We start from the raw sequence: 23,166 nt of genomic DNA, 5'->3' as shown, positions 1-23,166 counted from the left end.
AGAATGCTATACCCAGAAAAGTATTCCTTCAAAAATGAAGGAAAACTAAAATCTTTTCTAGATAAGCAAAACCTGAGAAAATTCATCACCACTAGAACAGATCTACAAGAAATGCTTAAGGGAGTCCTATACATAGAAGGGAAAGGACAATATCTATCACCATGAAAACACAAAAGCATAAAACTTACTGGTAAAGCAAATACAAATAAAGAACAAAAAGGATTCAAATGTCAAATATTACCACTACAAAAAAAAAAAAACCACAATAATAAACAAGAGAAAAAGAAACATAAGATATACAAAATAACCAGAAAACAATTTCTTTTTTTTTTTTTTGAGACAGAATCTCACTCCATCACCAGGCTGGAGTACAGTGGCACCATCTCAGCTCACTACAACCTGAACCTCCCAGGTTCAAGTGATTCTCCTGCCTCAGTCTCCCCAGTAGCTGGGACTACAGGCATGTACCACCATGCCCAGCTAATTTATGTATTTTAGTAGAGACAGGGTTTCACCATGTTGCCAGGATGGTCTCAATCTCTTAACCTTGTGATCCACCCACCTCAGCCTTCCAAAGTGCTGGGATTACAGGCGTGAGCCACTGCACCTGGCCCTAGGAAACAATTTTTAAATGCCAAAAATAAGTTCACCACATATGAACAATGATGTAGAACATAAAGAGATTAAACTTTCCACTTAAAAGGTACAGACTCAATGAATTAATTAAAAACCAGAACCCAACTATATGCTACCTACAAGAAAATCACATCACCTGTAAAGACACATAGACTGGAAGAGCTAAAAAAAGATATTCCAGATGAAGAGAAACCAAAAGTGAGCAAGAGCACTTATATGAGATAAAAGAGACTAAGTCAAAAACAGTATAAGGAGGCAAAGAAGAACATTACAAAACAATAATCAATTCAGCAAGAGATTATAACAATTCTAAATACATATGTACCCAACAATGTAGCACCTAGAAGAAATATCTGAAGCAAATATTATTAGATCTAAAGGGAGAGATAGACTCCAATGCAATAGTAGGGACTTAAACAAAATACTGCACTCCCAGCATTAGAGCATCCAGACAGAAAATTAACAAAGAAATATCAAGTGTCTTTTGTTTGTTTTGTTTTTTGAGACACAGTCTGGCTATGTCAACCAGGCTGGAGAACAATGGTACAATCTCAACTCACTGTAACCTCGACCTCCCAGGCTCAACTGATTCTCGTGTCTCAGCCTCCCAAGTAGCTAGGACTACAGGCACACTCCACCATGCCCAGCTCATTTTTGTATTTTGTACACCTAACAGATATCTATACAAAATTTTATTCAACGGCTGTAGCATACACATTTTTCTCATTGGCAGGGAACATTCTCCAGGATACACCATATGTTAGGTCACAAAGTAAGTCTCAACAAATTTAAAATATTTGAAGTCACACCAAATATCTTCTCAGAACTATATTTCTCAGAATGAAACTAGAAATCAGTAATACTATGACTAAAAACTATACAAATACATGGAAACTTTGAAAAGGAACGTTGGAAACTATTCAAATACATGGAAATTAAATGACGTGTTCCTGAATGACAAACCACTGGGTCAATGTAGAAATTAAAAAGGAAATAAAAAAGTTTCTTGAAACAAATGAAAACAGAAACACAACACACCAAACCCCATAGAATACAACAAAAGCAGTGCTGAGAGGGAATTTTATAACACTAGACATCTGCATCAAAGAGGTAGAAAAATTTCAAATAATCTAACAACACACCTCAAGGAAACAGAAAAGCAACAACAAACCAAACTCAAAATTAGAAGGAAATAAATAATAAAGATCAGAGCAGAACTAGAAAAACAATACAAAGATTAGTGAAACAAAATGTTGAGTATTTGAAAAGATAAACAAAATTAATAAACTGCTAGCTAGACTAATCAAGAAAAAAAAGAATACACAAAGAAAATAAGAAATGAAAAAGAAATTATAACGGATACTACAGAAATATAAAAGATCATCAGAGACTATTATGAACAATATACTAACAAAGTGAAAAAAACTAGAGGAAATGGATAAATTCCTAGACAAATACAATCTACCAAGGTTGAATGAGAAAGAAAGCAAAAACCTGAACAGTTCAATAATAAGCACGAAATTAAATCAGTAATAAAAAGACTCCAAATAGAGAAAAGTCCAGAATGAGACAGCTTTACTGTGAAATTCTAGCAAACTTATAAAGAACTAACACCAATTCTCCTCAAACTATTCCCAAAAAACTGAAGAGGAGGAAATTCTCCCTAACTCATTCTGTAAGGTCAGCATTGTTCTGATATCAAAACAGACAAAAACACAACCAAAAAAAGAAAACTATAGGCCAATATCTCTGATTAACATGGACATAAAAATGCTCAATATTAATACCAGTAAACTGAATCAAAAAGCACATCAAAAAGTAATAAACTATAATCAAGTGGGTTTTATCCCACAGATATAAGGATGGTTCACAACATATGCAAATCAATAAATGTGATATATCATGTGATCAGAATAAGGTCAAAAAACAGATCATCTCAATAGATGCAGATAAAATTAAACACCCCTTCATGATAAAAACACTCTATACACTAAATATAGAAGGAACATTCTTCAACATAATAAAAGCAATTTATGACAGAACCATAGCTAACATCATACCAAAATGAAACTGAAAACCTTTCCACTAAGAACTGGAACAAGACACTTTTATGACTCATGTTAAAAACAGTACTAAAAGTCCTAGTGAGAGCAAGAGAAAGACATCTAAATTGGAAATGAGGAGGTCAAATCATCTCTCTTTACAGATGAAATGATCATATGTTTAGAAAAAACCAAAGACTACACACACATACAAAAAAAATTATTAAGATCTAATAAACAAATTTAGCGAGCTCTGGACTGCAGCTCTAAGCGAGAACACGGAGGGTGAGTGGACGCCGCATTTCCAGACGGATGTTTATTGCCCACAGACCGGAAATACCCGGGTCGAGGAGCCCCACAGGTTGCCAGCGCGGCTGTTTTGGCCTGCGCGGCGGGTCTCTGCACAAAACACACGGGTCCGGGCGTCATTTCACCTGGCGATTGGAGCGCCTGGGAGACAGAGTCACCCGTTCAACTGATAAAAAGTGGATTGAAACAGGGAGCCAGGCCAGGAGATTCCTGGGCAAAAAAGTGCCACGAAACTCCAGCGCAGCTGTTTCAGCCAGAGCAGTGGGTCGCCGGGCGGGAAATCACACAGATCCCAGTGCCTTTTCAACAGGCGACTGGAACGCCTGAGAGACAGAGTCGCCCGTGCAACTGATAAAAAGGGGACTGAAACAGGGAGCCAGGCCAGGAGATTCCTGGGCGAAAAAGTGCCACGAATCTCCAGCATGGCTGTTTCATCCAGTGCAGTGGGTTGCCACTGGGGAAATCACACAGATTCGGGCACCTTTTCAACAGGTGACTGGAATGCCTGGGAGACAAGAGTTGCCCGTTCAACTGAATAAAAGGGGACTGAAACGGAGCCTGGCCAGGAGATTCCCAGGCGAAAAAAGCACCACAAGCTCCCAGTGCAGCTGTTTGAGCTGGCGCAGTGGGTCTCCGCACAAAATCTCACACATATCTGGGCCCCTTTTCATATGGCGACTGGAACACCTAGGAGACAGAGGCGCCCATTCAATTGAAAAAAAAGGGGACTTAAACAGGGAGCTAGGCCAGGAGCTAGGCCAGGAGATTTTTCCCTGGCGAAAAAGCGCCACGAGTCTCCAGCAGCTGCTTCAGCCAGCATAGCAGTCTATGCACAAGAAATCACATAAATCCGGGTGCTGTTACAACTGGTGACTGGGACTCCTGGGAGACAGAGTCATCCATTCAACTGAAAAAAAAAGGGGGTCTGAGGCAGGGAGCCGGGTGATCAGGCTCAGCCTGTCCCACCCCCACAAAAATCAGCAATCTGAAATGCTCTGGATTGAGAGTTTCACAGCAAGCACAGCTGAACCAGATGGTTCAGCTCTGTGGGGGAGGGTCATCCGCCATTACCAAGGCAGTCCACCACTGCCAAGGTAGTCTGCCACTGCCAAGGCAGCTGGCCATTACCAAGACAGTCTGCCATTACAGAGAGAGTCCACCATTACAGAGGTGGGTCACTATTGCCAAGGCAGTTCTAACTATACTCCTGTAAACAGGACTGCAGGGAAGTTCACACAGCAGCTGGGCAGAGCCCACAACGGCTCAGCAATGCCTCTGCAGGCAGACTGTGACTAGGCTGCCTCCTCGCTGGGCAGGGCAGCCCTGAAAAAAGGCAGCAGCATGACAGAAACTTATAAATAAAGCCCTAACTTACCGGGACAGAGCAACTGAGGGAAAAAAAAGGCGTATACGAGTTCTGTTGCAGCAGACTTAAACGTACCTGCCAAGCAGCTCTGAATGGTACAACGGAACCCACAGGTCAGCACTTGAGTTCCTATAAAGGACAGACTGTGTCCTCAAGCAGCTCCCTGACCCCCGTATATCCAAAGAGTCACCTCATAAAGGAGAGCTCAGACTGACATCTGGTGGGTATCCTTCTGGGACAAAGATAGCAGAAGAAACTGGCAGCAACTCTTACTGTTCTGCAGCCACTGCAAGTGATCCCCAGGCAAGCAGGACCTGGAGTGGACCTCCTGCAGTCCTACAGAAGAGGGACCTGACTGTTAGAAGGAAAACTAAGAAACAGAAAGAAATAATGTCATCATCAACAAACGGGATGTCCACTCAGAGACCCCATCTGAAAGTCAACAACTACAAAGACCACAGGTAAATAAATCCACAAAGACGGGAAGAAACCAGCACAAAAAGGATGAAAACACTGAAAACCAGAACGCCTCTCCTCCTCCAAAGTATTACAACTCCTCACCAGCAAGGGAACAAGGCTGGATGGAGAATGAGTCTGATGAATTCACCGAAACAGCCTCCAGAAGGTGGGTAATAAAAACTTCTCTGAGCTAAAAGAACATGTTCTAAACCAATGCAAAGAAACTACAAACCTTGAAAAAAGGTTTGATGAAATGCTACTGAGAATAAACAGCTTAGAGAGGAATATAAATGAATTGATGGAGCTGAAAAACACAACACGAGAACTTCGTTAAGCATACACAAGTTTCAACAGCCGAATTGACCAAGCAGAAGAAAGGATATCAGAAGTCGAAGATCAACTCAATGAAATAAAACGAGAAGGCAAGATTAGAGAAAAAAGGATAAAAAGAAATGAACAAAGGCTCCAAGAAATATGGGATTATGTGAAAAAACCTAATCTACGTTTGATAGGTGTACCTGAATGTGATGGAGAGAATGAATCCAAGCTGGAAAACACTCTTCAGGATATTATCCAGGAAAACTTCCCCAACCTAGCAAGGCAGGCCAATATTCAAGTCCAGGAAATACAGAGAACACCACAAAGATATTCCTCAAGAAGAACAACCCCAAGACACATAATTGTCAGATTCACCAGGGTTGAAATGAAGGAGAAAATGCTAAGGGCAGCCAGAGAGAAAGGTCGGGTTACCCACAAAGAAAAGCCCATCAGACTCACAGTGAATCTCTTGGCAGAAACCCTACAAGCCAGAAGAGAATGGAGGCCAATATTCAACATCCTTAAAGAAAATAACTTTCAACCTAGAATTTCATATCCAGCCAAACTAAGCTTCATAAGCAAAGAAGCAATAAAATCCTTTATTAACAAGCAATTACTTAGAGATTTCATCAAAACCAGGCCTGCTTTACAAGAGCTCCTGAAAGAAGCACTAAACATAGAAAGGAACAACCAGTACCAGCCACTCCAAAAATGTATCAAATGGTAAAGAGCATCGACACAATGAAGAAACTGCATTAATTAATCGGCAAAACAGCCAGCTAGCATCAAAATAGCAGGATCAAATTCACACATAACAATATTAACCCTAAATGTAAAGGGGCTAAATATCCCAATCAAAAGACACAGACTGGCAAATTGGAAAAAAAGTCAAAAACCCATTGTTGTTCTGTATCCGGGAAATCCATCTCACATGCAAGGATACAAAAAGGCTCAAAATAAAGGGATGGAGGAAGATTGACCAAGCAAATGGAGAGCAAAAAAAAGCAGGAGTTGTAATTCTTGTCTCTGATAAAACAGACTTTAAACCAACAAAGATCATAAGAGACAAAGAAGGACATTACATAATGGTAAAAGGATAAACGCAACAAGAAGAGCTAATGATCCTAAATATTTACGTGCCCAATACAGGAGCATCCAGATACATAAAGCAAGTTCTTAATGACTTACAAAGATACTTAGACTCCCACACAATAATAGTGGGAGACTTTAACACTCCAATGTCAATATTAGACAGATCAACGAGACAGAAAATTAACAAGGATATCCAGAACTTAAACTCAGACTTGGAACAAGCAAACCTAATAGACATTTACAGAACTCTCCGCCCCAAATCCACAGAACATACATTTTTTTCAGTACCACATCACACCTACTCTAAAACTGACCACATAATTGGAAGTAAATCACTCCTCAGCAAATGCAAAATAGTGAAATCATAACAAACAGTCTCTCAGACTACAGTGCAATCAAGTTAGAACTCAGAATTCAGAAACTAGCTCAGAACCGCACAGCTTCATGGAAACTGAAAAGTCGCTCTTGAATGTTGACTCAATAAACAATGAAATGATGGCAGAAATAAAGATGTTCTTCAAAACCAATAAGAATGAAGACACAACGTACCAGAATCTCTGGGACACATTTAAAACAGTGTCTAGAGGAAAATATATAGCAATAAATGCCCACATGAGAAGCAAGGAAAGATCTAAAATCAACACCCTATCATCAAAATTGAAAGAGCTAGAAGAGCAAGATGAAAAAAACTCAAAACCTAGCAGAAGACAAGAAATAACTAAGATCAGAAACTGAAGGAGATAGAGCCACAAAAAAACCTTTTAAAAAAAATCGATAAATCCAGGAGCTGGTTATCTAAAAGATCAACAAAATAGACAAGACCACTAGCCAGATTAATAAAAAAGAAAAGAGAGAATAATCAAATAGATGCAATAAAAAACAATAAAGCAGGTATCACCACAGACTCCACAGAAATACAAACCACCATCAGAGATTATTACAAACAACTCTATGCACCTAAACTAGTACACCAGGAAAAAATGGATAAATTCCTGGACACTTGCATCCTCCCAAGCCTAAACCAGGAAGAAGTTGAAATCCTGAATAGACCAATAACAAGGGCTGAAGTTGAGGCAGCAATTAATAGCCTACCAACCAAAAAAAGCCCAGGTCCAGATGGGTTCACAGCCAAATTCTACTAGACATACAAAGAAGAGCTAGTACTATTCCTTCTGAAAACTATTCCAAAAAGAGGGAATCCTTCCCAAATCATCTTATGAGACCAACATCACCCTGATACCAAAACCCAACAGATACTCAACAAGAAAAGAAAACTTCAGGCCAATATCCATGATGAACATAGATATAAAAATCTTCAACAAAATACTGGCAAACCGATTGCAACGACACATCAAAAAGCTTATCCAGCATGATCAAGTAGGCTTCATCGCAGGGATGCAAGGCTGGTTCAATATATGTAAGTCTATAAACGTAATCCACCACATAAACAGAACAAAGACAAAAACCACATGATTATCTCAATAGATGCAGAAAAGGCCTTCGACAAGATTCAACAGCCCTTATGCTAAAAACCCTCAATAAACTAGGTATTGATGGAATGTATCTCAAAATAATAAAAGCTATTTATGACAAACCAACAGCCAATATCATACTGAATAGGCAAAAACTAGAAGCATTCCCGTTGAAATCTGGTACTCAACAAGGATGCCCTCTCTCACCACTCCTATTCAATATAGTATTGGAAGTTCTAGCCAGAGCAATCAGGCAAGAAAAAGAAATAAAGGGTATTTAATTAGGAAAGAAGAAATTGTCTCTATTTGCAGATGACATGATTGCATACTCAGAAGACCCCATTGTCTCAGCCCAAAATCTCCTGAAACTGATTAAGTAACTTCAGGAAAGTCTCAAGATACAAAATCAATGAGCAAAAATCACAAGCATTCCTATACACTAATAACAGACTTAAAGAGAGCCAAATCAAAAACGAACTACCATTCACAATTGCTACAAAGAGAATAAAATACCTAGAAATACAACTAACAAAGGATGTAAAGGATCTCTTTAAGGAGAACTACAAACCACTGCTCAAGGAAATAAGAGAGGACACAAACAGATGGAGAAACATTCCATTCTCATGGTAAGGAAGAATTATTATCATGAAAATGGCCATACTGCCCAAAGTAATTATAGATTCAATGCTATCCCCATCAAACTACCTATGACCCTCTCCACAGAACTGGAAAAAACCACCTTAACTGGATCCAAAACAGAGCCTACATAGCCAAGACAACACTAAAAAGAACAAAGCTGGAGGCATCAAGCTACCTCACTTCAAACTATACTACAAGGCTACAGTAATCAAAACAGCATGGTACTGGTACCAAAATAGGGATACAGACCAATGGAACAGAACAGAGGCCTCGGAGGCAACGCCACACATCCACAACCATCTGATCTTTAACAAACCTGACAAAAACAAGCAATGGGGAAAGGATTCCCTGTTTAGTAAATAGTGTTGGGAAAACTGGCTAGCCATGTGCAGAAAGCAGAAACTGGACCCCTTCCTGATACCTTACACTAAAATTAACTCCAGATGGATTAAAGACTTAAACATAAGACCTAACACCATAAAAACCCTAGAAGAAAATCTAGGAAAAACCATTCAGGACATAGACATAGGCAAGGACTTCATGACCAAAACACCAAAAGCATTGGCAACAAAAACCAAAATAGACAAATGGGATCTGATTGAACTCCATAGCTTCTGCACAACAAAAGAAACAGTCATTAGAATGAATCAGCAACCAACAGAATGGGAAAAAATTTTTGTAATCTACCCATCTGACAAAGGGCTGATGTCCAGAATCTACAAAGAACTAAAACAGATTTACAAGAAAAAAACAAGCCCATTCAAAAGTGGGCAAAGGATATGAACAGACACTTTACAAAAGAAGACATATATGAGGCCAATAAAAATGAAAAACTGCTCATCATCACTGGTCATTAGAGAAATGCAAATCAAAAGCACATTGAGATACCATCTCACGCCAGTTAGAATGGCGATCATTAAAAAATCTGAAGACAACAGATGTTGGAAAGGATGTGGAGAAACAGGAACACTTTTACACTGTTGGTGGGAGTGTAATTTCGTTCAACCATTATGGAAGACAATGTGGCGATTCCTCAAGGACCTAGAAATAGAAATTCCATTTGACCTGGCAATCCCATTACTGGGTATATCTCCAAAGGATTATAAATCGTTCTATCATAAGGACACATGCACACAAATGTTCATTGCGGCACTGTTTACAATAGCAAAGACCTGGAACCAACCCAAATGCCCATCAATGATAGACTGAACAGGGAAAATGTGGCACATATTCACCATTGAATACCATGCAGAAATAAAAAACGATGAGTTCGTGTCCTTTGTAGGGACAGAGATCAACCTGGAAACCATCATTCTCAGCAAACTGACACAAGAACACAAAATCAAACACTGTATGTTCTCACTCACAGGCAGGTGTTGAACAATAAGAACACATGGACACAGGAGGGGAGCATCACACACTGGGGTCTGTCGGGGGGAAATAGGGGAGGGACAGCAGGAGGTGGGGAGTTGGGGAGGGATAACATGGGGAGAAATGCCAGATATAGGGGATGGGGAGGAAGGCATCAAACCACATTGCCATGTGTGTACCTATGCAACAATCTTACATGTTCTTCACATGTACCCCAAAACCTAAAATGCAATAAAAAAAGAAAAAAAAACAAATTTAGCAAAGTTGCAAGATACAAGATCAACATGCAAAAATCAGTAGTGCTTGTATATACCAATGAATGAAATATCTGAAAAAGAAATCAAGAAGGAAATCCCATTTATAACAACAAAGAAAAAAGTAAAACATCGAAGATTAAATTTAAATAAGGAGGTGAAAGACCTTAACAAGGAAAACTACAAAACACTGATGAAAGAAATTAAAGAGAATATCAACAGAAAGATTCCGTCCCACCATCACGGGATTGGAATAATATTGTTAAAATGTCCATACTACATAAAGCAATCTATAAATTCAATGCAATCTCTATCAAAATACCAACATAATTTTTAATAGAAATGGAAAACCAATCCTAAATTTCATATGAAACCAAAAAAGAGCCACAATTAACCAAAGCAATTCTGAGCAAGAAGAATAAAGGCGGAGGCATCACATTATCTGACTTCAAAATATATTACAAGGCTATAGTAACCAAAACAACATGGTACTGGTATAAAAATAGACCAATAAAACAGTAGAGAATCCATAAATAAATCCATGTGTTTACAGTCAACAGATTTTGAACAAGTTTCTAAGAACATATACTGGAGGAAAGAATACTCTCAATAAATGGAGTTGGGAAAACTGGATATCCATATGCAGAAGAATGAAACTAGAAGACCCTTATCTCCCACCATATGCAAAAATAAACTTAAGATGGATTAAATACCTAAACATAAAGGCAAAACTATAGAACTACTAGGAGAAAATATAAGGGGAACACTACAGGACATTGATCTAGACAAATATTTTATGGTTAAGATGTCAAAAGCACAGACAACAAAAACAAAAATTGACAGATGGGACTATATTAAACTAACAGGCTTCTACACAGCAGAAGAGCAGAAGAAAACAATCAACAATTGAGAGACAACTGGTTGAATGGTAGGAAACATATGCAAACTACTCATTCAACAAAGGACTAATATAAAAAACATACGAGGTACTCAATGGTTAAAAAAAGAAAGAAAAAAAAATCATTAAAACATGGGCAAAGGACCAGGTGTGGTGACTGACTCAAGCCTGTAATTCCAGCACTTTGGGAGACCGAGGTGGGCAGATCATGAGGGCAAGAGATCAAGACCATCCTGACCAACATGGTAAAACCCTGTATCTACTAAAAATACAAAAATTAGCTGGGCATTCTGGCACACCCCCTGTAGTCCCAGCTACTCAGGAGACGGAGGCAGGAGAATCACTTGAACCCAGGAGGCATAGGTTGCAGTGAGCCGAGATCGTACCACTACACTCCAGCCTAGGAGACAAAGCGAGACTCGCTCCAAAAAAAAAAAAGTGGACAAAGTACATGAATTCACATTCTGAAAGACATACAAATGGCCAACAGGTATATCACCTCCCAAAAGGCTACTTCCCAATACATCACCTTGGGGGTTAGTATTTCAACATATGAATTTTGGGGAACATATTCAGACCACAGCAAGCACCAAATGTAATGATGTTTTCACAGTTCTTATTTTACTTAATATTTTATTCAAGCATTCATTTCACTTTGAGTATTTTAGTTTTTTTTTTTTTTTTTTTTTTTGAGGTAAGGGTTAGAATAGAAAGGCAGCAAAAGTACTTCACAAGATCAGTGTTCCAAGCAACACCTGGGGAAATGCTGGTGTGAAGTATTCCAATTATAAATCTATCACTGCTTTATTAAAGAATATTTAATCTTCTATCTTTTGGCACTGAAAAAAAAAATCTATAACTAAAACAACCAACTGGTCAACATAAGTACCGTGATATTTGTTATGCTTCACTGCCTTTCCTTCTGTAATCATATTGATGTGCAAGAAGCCCATTAATGACCTATAAATCTGATTTAGGGAAACACAAAACATACTGAGTCCAAAGCTCAAAATGATGACACATCACTCACTACATTTATCCTGTAGTAAATCTCAATATTCCCTACAGAAAAGTTAAGTATCTTACAAAAGAAGAGGGGAAAAAATAGCAAGAAAGAAACTGTGCAAGAAACTCAGTGAATAAACTAAGAAGATCAAAATTCTAAAATTCACCATTAGATAATGTCCTGGTTTTCTTTAAAATATAATCAATTTTTGGGTATATACCCAAAGAACTATAAATTGTTCTACTATAAAGACAAATGCACACGTATGTTCATTGCAGTCCTGTGTACAATAGCAAAGACCTGGAACCAACCCAAATGCCCATCAATGATAGATTGGACAAAGAAAATGTGGTACATATACACCATGGAATACTACGCAGCCATAAAAAATGATGAGTTCGTGTCCTTTGTAGGGACTTGTATAAATCTGGAAACCATCATTCTCAGCAAACTGACACAAGAACAGAAAGCTAAACACCGTATGTTTTCACTCATAGGTGGGTATCAAACAACGAGAACACATGGACTCAGGGAGAGGTGCATCACACACTGGGAGCAGTTGAGGGGGTAGGGGAGAGACAGTGGCGGGTGGGGAGAGAGGGGAGGGTGGGGAGGGATAACATGGGGAGAAATGCCAGATATAGTATGTACTTAGAGTAAAATAAATTAAATAAAAATAAAAAATAACAAAAAAATAAAATATAATCAATTTTAACTTTTGAAAGTATATTAATTTGTTGCTTTGGGCCATTCATGTCTATTTACAAGAAAGAAGGCACATTTGTCATAACATAATTGAAGAAGAAAGACCCATGTAAGTTTTAGTTTTGTACCTCAACGTTATTGGTAAAAAGAAAAAAGTTAATTAATAGAGCCATATTTACAGAAAAACTAGCTGACTTTATTATTACTGCCAAACAAGTCTTTAAATCAACTAAAATTTATTTAATTAAACATTAAGTTACTTTCACATTTGTCTACAACCACAGTAAATACATTTCTTGGCATAAAGACACAGCCCTTAGAATTTAAAGCCTCCCCACCTGCAAGATTACATATATAAAACTCTGACTATCGTTTATATAATAGTGGATTAGTTAACCAAATTAAAATAGTTATGCTATGTAGAATAAAATAAAATGGAAATAATTTACTCATAAGATTTATATTTAAATCATCTTTATTTACAAAATACTATCCTGAGAATAATAGTTCCATTAAGCTTCAATTTGAGCAAAAGTGTAATCACTTAAGTAACAGCAGTTACTTAAACTGAAAATGAGATCAGTCAAAATTACTTTTGAAGAGAGCGAAAATATTGTCAGGTTTCTCGTTGTGGTTCTGGATGTTCAGGAGCAGGCTCATTTGAAGGCGGAATCAACCCTGAGGGGAATTCACTTCTACCTTCAGAATGTGGGGGTGGGGGTAAAAATCCAGGTCTTGGGGGAAGGTAAGGAGGAAAACCCCTCGGTGGATAGACATTTCTCACTGTTCAAAGAGATTGGTAAAACACATTTTTTTACTTTAAGAAATTGTACTGTGCACTAATAAATTATTAAGTTTATAATTTCCATTACCTATTCTTTTATTTGAAAATTGACACCAGAATAATTACTTGATCTAAAAAATTAATTTTTACAACATTGAGAAAAATGTACCTCTTCAAATACAGATGAGTAAAGGAAATATTAATTTTTTATGTAATTTTTGTCCTATCTTAATACTTGGTTTTTTTTTTAAAAAAGAGGAATTATTTCAAAATATAGAAAACCTACTGTAAGAATAACTTTTTCTTTCATTATCAAAGTCCTTCTCAAAAAAACATTTTCACGTAATATAATTTTCACCAAACTTAAAATTTACATCATTGATTCCCAATTCTCATTTGATGTTATACTAAAACATTTCCAGTTATATCAAAGACCACCTTAAAATTCCCCCAAACAAAATTCATTTTAATTCACTTTAAACTTTAAAAAGAGAGGAGAAACGAGGGAAGGAATGACTACATGAGACACTCATTGGCAAAGCCTAGTATTTGGTAACCACATACAGAACCCTATAGTTCAAAACGGTAAAGTATGAAAATAAAAGCAACATATTATTCCCTTTTTCTTATGTGAAGCTTTAAAAGAATTCAATAAATCCAACAATCAGGACAAACATAATAAATACATTTTCAGTTTTAAGTAAGTATGACTACATCAGAACTACTTATGAAAAAGACTTTTAAAAATAACAGTAATTTTAACGTTAGAATATAAATTTGAAATAGTTTAGCTAATTGCCAGAATAACAGTTGCTACCAAATAAGATACAGATAATTTTAGTTCTATCATAAGACCTGCAAAACTTCAATTATTTTCTTGACTACCAAAATACAGAAATAATTCTATATTATTAAGATGAATCAAGTTGAAACCTCATTATCGTCCACTTACGGCTGGCTGCCTTCCCAATTTCGAAAAGTAATGGTATACTCACAGAATGCTAGAAAAATTTTTCCTCCACTGTGTTACTACGTGAACAGATAGTAAAATACCTCTGATTTTTAGTAAAACACATACTCAGCTTTAAAAGAAAATTTTTTACAAAACAAGCATACTTGCAAATGGAGCATGTGGTGGACCTGGGAAATCCCTTGGTGGAAAATAATCTCGAGAAGCTCCAAACATGGTTCCTGGAGGAGGTAGGGGGAAAGGAGGTCCTCTTCTCACGAAGGCGCCCCTCGTATCCACTGGAAACAATGGACCTCTCATTGGAGCAAGAGGTGGAGGAACAAAGCCAGGGCCAGCTGCTTCATTTTCAGCAGGGAGAGATGCATCAGGCACATTTAAATTCTATAACAAATTGACATATGGTAGTCATTAAAACAGCAAAATTTGCAATCATTTTCTTGAAAATCTCAAGCTTAGAGAGACAGAAAGCATTCCATGATAGTCTTAGAAAGCTCTAGAGAAAGATTCAAACAGCTTTTCACATTAATATATCAGCTATCACACTTTGACTATCACAAATATTTTATTAAGTCAACAGAAAACAGCTTTAACCAACAAAGTAGTATTCTGGCTAAAGATAAAACAGAAATATAGCCCAAGAGCACCAAAATATATATTCTTTTATCAAATATATGCTGGGAAAAAAGAAAATACAAGATGTCTATGTTTATATTTTCCAAAAATCAGTATTTTAATTCATAAAAATATACTTTAAAATATTCAAATAAAAATCCAAGGTGGGGGGAATATAAAATCTTGTTTAACTACTAAACTAACTCAAACTCCTAGTCTGCAAATTGTATTTTATCACCATAGCTTACAATTTACAAAAGAAACAGCTTTAATGCTACGTAGAAAGTATTATTAGTCGGCCAGACGCAGTGGCTCACGCCTGTAATCCTAGCACTTTGGGAGGTCAAAGCAGGCAGAATCACCTGAGGTTGGGAGTTTGAGATCAGCCTGACCAACATGGAGAAACCCCATCTCTACTAAAAATACAAAATGAGCTGGGTGTAGTGGCACATGCCTGTAATCCCAGCTAGTCAGAAAGCTGAGGCAGGAGAATTGCTTGAACCCGGGAGGCGGAGGTTGTGGTGAGCAGAGATCGTGCCACTGTACTCCAACCTGGGCAACAAGAGTGAAGCTCCATCTCAAAAAAAAAAAAAAAAAAGAAAGAAAGAAAAAAGAAAGTTTATTAGTCAAAAAGAGAAAATCAGCTCTGTATCAAAATCTAGATTATTAGCTATATTTATATTCTAGTAAACCATAAGATTAGAAGACTCAGGTGGCTCACACCTGTAATGCCAGCACTTTGGGAGGCCAAGGTGGGTGGATCTTCTGAGGTCAGGAATTCAAGACCAGCCTGGCCAACATGGTAAAACCCCATCTCTACTAAAAAAAAATAACAAAAAATTAGCCGGGCGTGGTGGCACATGCCTATAACCCCAGCTACTCAGGAAGCTGAGGCAGGAAAATTGCTTGAACTTGGGAGGCAGAGGTTGCAGTGAGCCGAGATGGTGCCACTGCACTCTAGCCAGGGCAACTGAATACATGGATACAATTCCACTTTCAATACTTACACCAAGATCATCTTTGGTATCATTTCTACTGGATTCCATTTCTGAAGGCACTGACCCATCTAGACATAAAAGTTAAACCATGAAATATACATGATTAATCACTTCATTCCTATAGTATTTCCAGATCACAAAACTGGTATTTTTCCCATTCCCCTTGTTGGCATATAAACCAGCTGGACACCAACATGGTATATCGGGGCCACAAAAACAGCTTGAGGTTCCTAGAAATTCTGGCAGACTCAAGAGTTCTGCAGTGGCATGTGGCAGTGATTCTCCTCCTAAGCAATTCTGCTGCTGCAGCATGCTAAGATACCTGGGAGGAAGCATGTCTCTCCTTCCTTCTTTTCCCCACTCCCTCCTTTCATTTTTCTCTCCCATTCTCTTCTCCTTCCTCCCCGTCTTCTTTGCTGCCTTATTCCTCCATTAAGAGAGACTAGCCATTGGAATTTAGCTACTGTTCTCAAACTTTGTTATCATCAAGAATTGCAATCCCCTCTGACCACAACTATCTCTCCTCTTCTAGCTTTCTTATTTAGTAACTCTCACTACATCTGTCCTTGGAAGTCACTGATGCTTCCACTCCTCTGACCAGTGAGTTTCCTCCCTCACTTCCTTCCCCAGTTAACTAGACTCCAAAGTCCATGCCTTCAGCCAGTTATCAATATCCTTGTCTTACTGGTCATTTTTCACGTGTGCTTCAAAACACTGAAATATTCAACTACAAACAGTAGCACTTAATTATTATGCCAAATTAGGTATTGGTCAACGAGTATTAAAACACTGACACATGTAAAAATTTTTAAATAGCATAGAAATGAATGTTTAATCTCACATTACTTTCGTTCCATTAAACCTGATTTGATGGTGGGAATACAATTTCTAAAACCAAACAGAAAGAATTAATTATAATTCTTTAAGACCTTGGGACTGCTTTGTTTGTCATTTTTACAGTCTTACAATCTGATTTTTGGCCAGGCACAGTGGCTCATGCCTATAATCCCAGCACTTAGGGAGGCCAAAGAGGGCAGATTACTTGAGGTCAGGAGTTTGAGACCAGCCTGGCCAACATGGTGAAACCCCTCTATTAAAAATACAAAAAATTAGCTGGGAGTGGTGGTGGGTGCCTGTAGTCCCACTCAGGAGGCTGAGGCAGGAGAACCACTTGAATCCAGGAGGTGGAGGTTGCGGTGGAGCCGAGATGGTGCCACTGCACTCCAGCCTGGGCAACAGAGTGAGACTCTGTCTGAAAAATAATAAAAAATAAAATAAAATACTGATTTTCTAGGCTAGGCAAGGTGTCTCATGCCTGTAATCCCAACACTTTGGGAGGCCAAAAGAGGTGGATCGCTTGAGCCCAGGAGTTCAAGACCAGCCTCAGCAACATGGTGAAACCTCATCTCTACAAAAAATACAAAAAATTAGCCACGTGTGGCTCCTGTAGTTCCAGGTATTCAAGAGGTTGAGGTAGGAGGATCGCTTGAGCCAGGAGGTCGAGGTTGTGATGAGCTGAGATCATACCACTGCATTCAGCCTGGATGACAGAGCAGGACATACGCTCACTCGCACGCACTCTCTCCCTCTCTCTCTCTATATATATTTATTTTCTTTAATATTTTTTTAAATAATAAAATATTTATTTTCTGAAATAGTAAACTATTTCCACTGGATAATACTCTCTCTTTCAAATATATGTCCTTTCCTAAGGAAACCTTTTACCAATACATTTACTTTAATTCTTGACTTAAAATTTTTTTTTTATTTTCTTAATGTTCTGTACTTCTGGTTGATACACTGCATACATCTATTTCCCAACTTTAACGGGTTGCTGCGAGGTCGTTTAAGCAAAAGAGAGCCTACAAATAGTAGACTGCTCAGTATATGTTAGTTATATCTAAGTATGAAATGTTTAAATAATATAACTGATTAAAATATCAACAGAGCATGCATCTAAATTGTTTTCTGGTGGATTTTTATGTATCCATTCACACTTGCTTGCCTTATTTCCCTGATTACTAAACAGGACATGTGTAAGTGGACTAGAAAAATTAGAAAATTCGTCATAGAACAGAGTAAAATTTATCATCATAGGTATAAGGAGTAAACCTATTACCATGGTGCTCAAACCAACCCACCAACATATATTTGGATGCCATGTCTGTGTACAATATAACAAGAAACATAAAACCAGGATATTTTCAGGAAAGAGATTTTGGCCTTAGAACTACCAGATATAGCAATTATATTGGCCTTTAATCTAGCTTCCAATTCTTTAGTATGACACCAAAATTTTTAAAGAAGAAAAACACAAAGTACTTCTTACCCATTTTATCCAAAGAAGGCATATTAAAACTTCTGAGTTCTGCTGGTCCAGACAGTCTACCAGAATTAGAATAAAATCTGTCTTGCCTTTGTGGAGGAAGAGCTGAATCAGGATATGATTGTCCTTGAAAATAAGTTTTTAAAATGTTTTCATTAATATAAATATAAATCAAGTTTACTTAAGTTTAATGTATTGAACTTATACATTTGACCTCCATTCTAAAACTTAAACTCATCTTCTTGGTTGACAACAGTAAACAATTTCAGAAGAATTGCATATTTTATTATAGCAATAACTTTCATAGTAAACACAAGCATAATTTGCTACTTTGGACTCTGAAAGTTTCAATTACTATGTGTAAATTAGAATATGTGAAAACAGAATTTAGTTTTATACATACAAGTGAATTCATTTAACTTTCAATTTTAATAATAATGGATGGAAGTAAATACATCAATATATCAAAAAAGACCCAAGAGACAGCTAATAACATAAGGAAAAAAATAGAAAGGAAAAAATGTTTTAAGCACAGCAAGAAATTTAGCAGAACAGGTGATAATTTGTCATCAAAGCAGAAAGAGTATCATTCAAAGGTCATCACTGGCAAACTTTCAGTAATATTGACATTTTGAAATTTAGTATCTATTCCAAGCCAAATGGAAAGAGACGGGTGCAGTGGCTCACACCTGTAATCCCAGCACTTTGGGAGGCTGAGGAGGCAGATCACCTGAGGTTAGGAGTTCAAGACCAGCCTGGCCAACATGGTGAAACCCTGTCTCTACTAAAAATACAAAAATTATCCAGGCATGGTGCCGCATGCCTGTAATCCCAGCTACTTAGGAGGCTGAAGCAGGAGAATCACCTGAACCCGGAGAGGCAGAGGTTGCAATGAGCCAAGATCACGCCACTGCACTCCAGCCTGGGCAACAGAGTGAGACTCCATCTCAAAATAAATAAATTAATTAATTAAATGAAAATAAATTTTAAAAAAACTAAAGGGAAAGATCTCTCTGACTCAACAGACAAGTAAAAGTTTCCCACTGCTGAAATGAAGAACATCTGGAGAGACACAAATTTGGACACCGACTATCTCAGGTGCTTCTATAGCCACCCTCCTTTGTCCGCAGGGGTGATTTATAATGACAATATGGTATTAGGTTGGTGCAAAAGTAATCACTGTTTAATAATTCCTGGGTCCTGGTGGAACTCATCACTCTTGAAAAAGTATAGGTAGTCTATCTCATTCTTGAGAGGTGATGGCAGACTGCTAGACTAGATATGCATATGTCCAATTCCAAAAATAAGGAGAACATCAAAGAAGGTGAATTGTGTAACTTTCCCCTGTCCTATTACAAATATAGATTAACAACCCCAAATTGCCTCTAATGACTGACTTTATAGCATCAGTGTTAGATATGTCACTTCTCCTCTGACTCTGCCATAGGGGACCTTATTGACACATCATCTCTCCTTATACAAAACCAAAGAAACCACCTGGCATCAACCAGAGTCAATAAAGAGAATTATATTTAATGAACTCCCAATGGTCAGTGGATGTGACAGAGGAGGGAAAGATCCAGATAGCTTGAAGGCTCATTTACACTCCCTTTCAAAATCTCAGGGAGGAGCTGTTTCAAGGGGTTTGAGTTAGCCTAATGAAAGAAAAGGTCAGTACCAACCACTGAGATCTAAACTGAGTTTTCCCTTTCTACTTCGAACACAAGATTAATGAAATGGTGGAAGTGGGCAAGGGGATGAAATAAAGAAACCTGAAAATCAACTCTTTTTAAATCAGGTCTCAAGATGCCACATAATTATTTTGCTTCTAAATTATATCCCCATACATCAACAACCTCAGAAATAAAAAATTTTGTTACAAATGTACTACTTCATAAACTACATGGCTATGTTGTCCTCCACTGGCAAAAACAATTCATTTCTTAAATCTTACCAAGGCCTAGTATGTGTCAGGCACAAACAATACAGTGTTGGTCTTGATACAGTCCATGCCCTTACAGTCTAATTGTCATAGAAACACAATGTGATTAATGACTTAATAAAAGGAAATATACATAAGAGGTAGCCTATCTACTTCTGATTGCAGGAATCAGAAATGGAGTCAGAGGCAGTAAAGCTTGTCCTGAAAGTAATCAAGAGTATTCTAGTCAAATGCACATATACTAACACACACATACACACACACGCTCATATGCACATATATACATACACATAATATGACACAGCTATGTGGAAAGCATATGACCAATGAAGGACTGAAATGAACTATGGAAAATAAGGACATGAAAGGTCCCTTTCTTTTTTGCTTTCATACTTTTGTTTTCTATCACCCTTATGATAGAAGAGATGATTAGAAAGAAAGAATGGAAAAAAAAAAACAGAAGAAAAAATGAATAAAGAGTGGGAATAAGTATACTGCAGAAATCAGCTACCCTCATACATTTCATTCTTGGCTTCTGCTGAGGACGATGGAGAGATATCTATTAAAACCAAAAATAGGCCAGGCGCGGTGGCTCATGCCTATAATCCCAGAACTTTAGGAGGCCAATGCAGGTGGACTGCTTGAGGCCAAGAGTTCGAGACTGCCTGGCCAACATGGTGAAATCCCGTCTCTACTAAAAACACAAAAAAAATTAGCTGGGTATGGTGGCACAGACCTGTGATCCCAGCTACCTGGGACGTTGAGACACAAGAATCGCTTGAACCCAGGAGGCTGAGGTTGCAGTGAGCCGAGATCACATCACTGCACCCCAGCCTGGGTGACAAAGCAAGACTCTGTCTCAAAAAATTAAAATTAAAATTAAAAATAAAACAAAAAATATGCATAACCTACCATTTCACCTAGCAATTCCATTTCCTGGACTCATCTTGGAAGAACATATATACAAAAAGGGTGTTAGCTGCAGCATTGTTAGTAATGGTGAAACACCAGAGACACTCTAAATGCTCACCAACAGAACTGGATAAATATATCGTGATTTCTTATATATTGAAATACTATACCACAATTAAAGTAATAAACTCTATATATATTAACATGGAAAGAAATCAAGTATGCAATGCTAATAAGGGAATTTGATAAAAAAGAACTTTACTTTTTAAAAAATCATTATTTGAACGGAAAGTTTACACACACTAAACTCATGAGTGGCTGCCTCTAGGAAAGGAAGGTATTATGCCCAGGAAAGGAAATGTAATAGTGTTCAACTCATTTATATAGTGTGCTTTTTATGTTTTATTTACACATTTACACACACAAAAACACACATATATATCTGAAGCAAATATTAATATGTAAATTCCTAAAGCTGATATCCAGGACTGTGCTATAATATCTCAATTTGTCATGTTCACCAAGTTACCCAACCTTTCTGTACTTTTGTTTCTTCATCTATATGGGAATAACAGAATAACATTCTTAAGAGTGTTAGAATGATTAGTAAATGGCATTTAGTTCGACACAAATAAATTTTATAGTTTTATCAATATCTGATGATAAATTAAGCTTGTTATGATTACAAACTATATTAAAAATAGAGTGTTGACTGGTCTCATTCAAATTTATGACCATAAATTTCTAACTGATGCTTAACAATGCCCTATAATCATACTACACTTTACTAATGTTTGAGTTCTCACCCAAACATCATTAATTTCTCCTTCTAGCCTGAATTATTCCCATCAACAAATAAATATGTTATAATATTATCCATCTTTAAAAACCAAAATATCTCGCCCTCCAGCTACCATCTCATCTCTTTTTCATTCAAAGCAAACATTTTCAAAAAGTTGTCTATATTTGTCCCTAGATCTTAATCTCTCCTCAACCTAGTCTCTTCTGGAAGACTGACAAAGTAAACACAGATGTTTGAAGTTTATAAAAACACATACAGTGGCAATTTATCAACCAAATAATCATTAGAATTTATACAGGATTATTATACAAGATATAAGTGATTAAGAAATATATATTCCCAAAAAAGTAGTAGCCTAAAATTTGGGAACAACTTTAATTAAATATCATTCTTTGAGCGGATAAAAGCACATACCAAGACTTTAGAACACCTTATTAAGTATGTGAAGACTACAAGTTTTCATCAAGGAGATCAAAATGAGCCTTAAGACAAACTGTAATTCTACCAAATGAATCCTGTCTGAAAAACTGTTCAGAAGCTAGAAGGACAATGGTCAGCATAAATGTCTACAAATCAGAAACAGTAAAGTAAAAATCTATGCCTATGTGTTCAAAGCTATCCAAGGTATTTTGATCTGCTTAGCATACTTTTGTTTCTCAAGGAAAGAGTCAAAACTGTTCTCATCAATTTAGCTGTACACTCTATGTCTCTTATTTGTTCAGCTCTTCAAGAAAAAGTGTTTAAACACGCCAGGCTAAAGATCACACTTAACTCATGATTATACCACCGAAGTATAGTTGCTTACTCTCTTTGCTATGCTTACATAAAATATATTATCCAAATCAGTAAAAGATAAGAACCAACAAAAATAAGAAAAACCATATACACACTCCTTGTTCTTTTAAATAATTAAAACTAAGAATACTAAAGTTAAAAAAAAAAAGTACAAGGAGGGCTTAGTGGCTCATGTCTGTAATCCCAGCACTTTGGGAGGCCAACATGGGAGGATTGCCTGAGTCGAGGATCTTGAAACCTGCCTGGGCAACATAGTGAGACTCCATCTCTATAGAAAATTTAAAAATTAGTCAGGCATTAGTGGTGCATTCCTATAATCCCAGCTACTTGGGAAGCTAACGCAGGAGGATCACTTGAGCTCAGGAGGTCAACGCTGCAGTAAGCTGTGTTCACGCCACTACACTCCAGCCTGGGTGACAGAGTGAGATTCTGTCTCAAAACAAAACAAAATAATAAAG

At 37.3% G+C, this 23,166-nt stretch overlaps 1 protein-coding gene across 11 annotated transcripts in view; it reads right to left on the bottom strand.

Annotated features, from left to right (window-relative positions):
- Positions 1-12,782: 12,782 nt before the first annotated feature.
- The window catches only part of MIA2 (MIA SH3 domain ER export factor 2), a 104,344-nt gene continuing 93,960 nt past the window's right edge, over positions 12,783-23,166 (bottom strand). For all 11 annotated transcript variants that reach the window (XM_064365812.1, XM_064365814.1, XM_064365813.1 and 8 more), the window contains 4 exons: positions 18,261-18,383; positions 15,941-15,999; positions 14,468-14,702; positions 12,783-13,350 (listed from right to left, as the gene is read on the bottom strand). In XM_064365812.1, coding sequence (XP_064221882.1) covers positions 13,184-13,350; positions 14,468-14,702; positions 15,941-15,999; positions 18,261-18,383 — 584 coding nt within the window. In that variant the 3' untranslated portion in view covers positions 12,783-13,183. The remainder of the gene's footprint in view (positions 13,351-14,467; positions 14,703-15,940; positions 16,000-18,260; positions 18,384-23,166) is intronic.

Source organism: Aotus nancymaae, unplaced genomic scaffold (assembly GCF_030222135.1).
Source record: "Aotus nancymaae isolate 86718 unplaced genomic scaffold, 86718_ANA_hifiasm-v0.15.2.pri h1tg000062l, whole genome shotgun sequence".
NCBI classification, from domain to species: domain Eukaryota; kingdom Metazoa; phylum Chordata; class Mammalia; order Primates; family Aotidae; genus Aotus; species Aotus nancymaae.
Note: the sequence above shows the minus strand (reverse complement) of the source record. Positions and strands in the feature narration are given on the sequence as shown.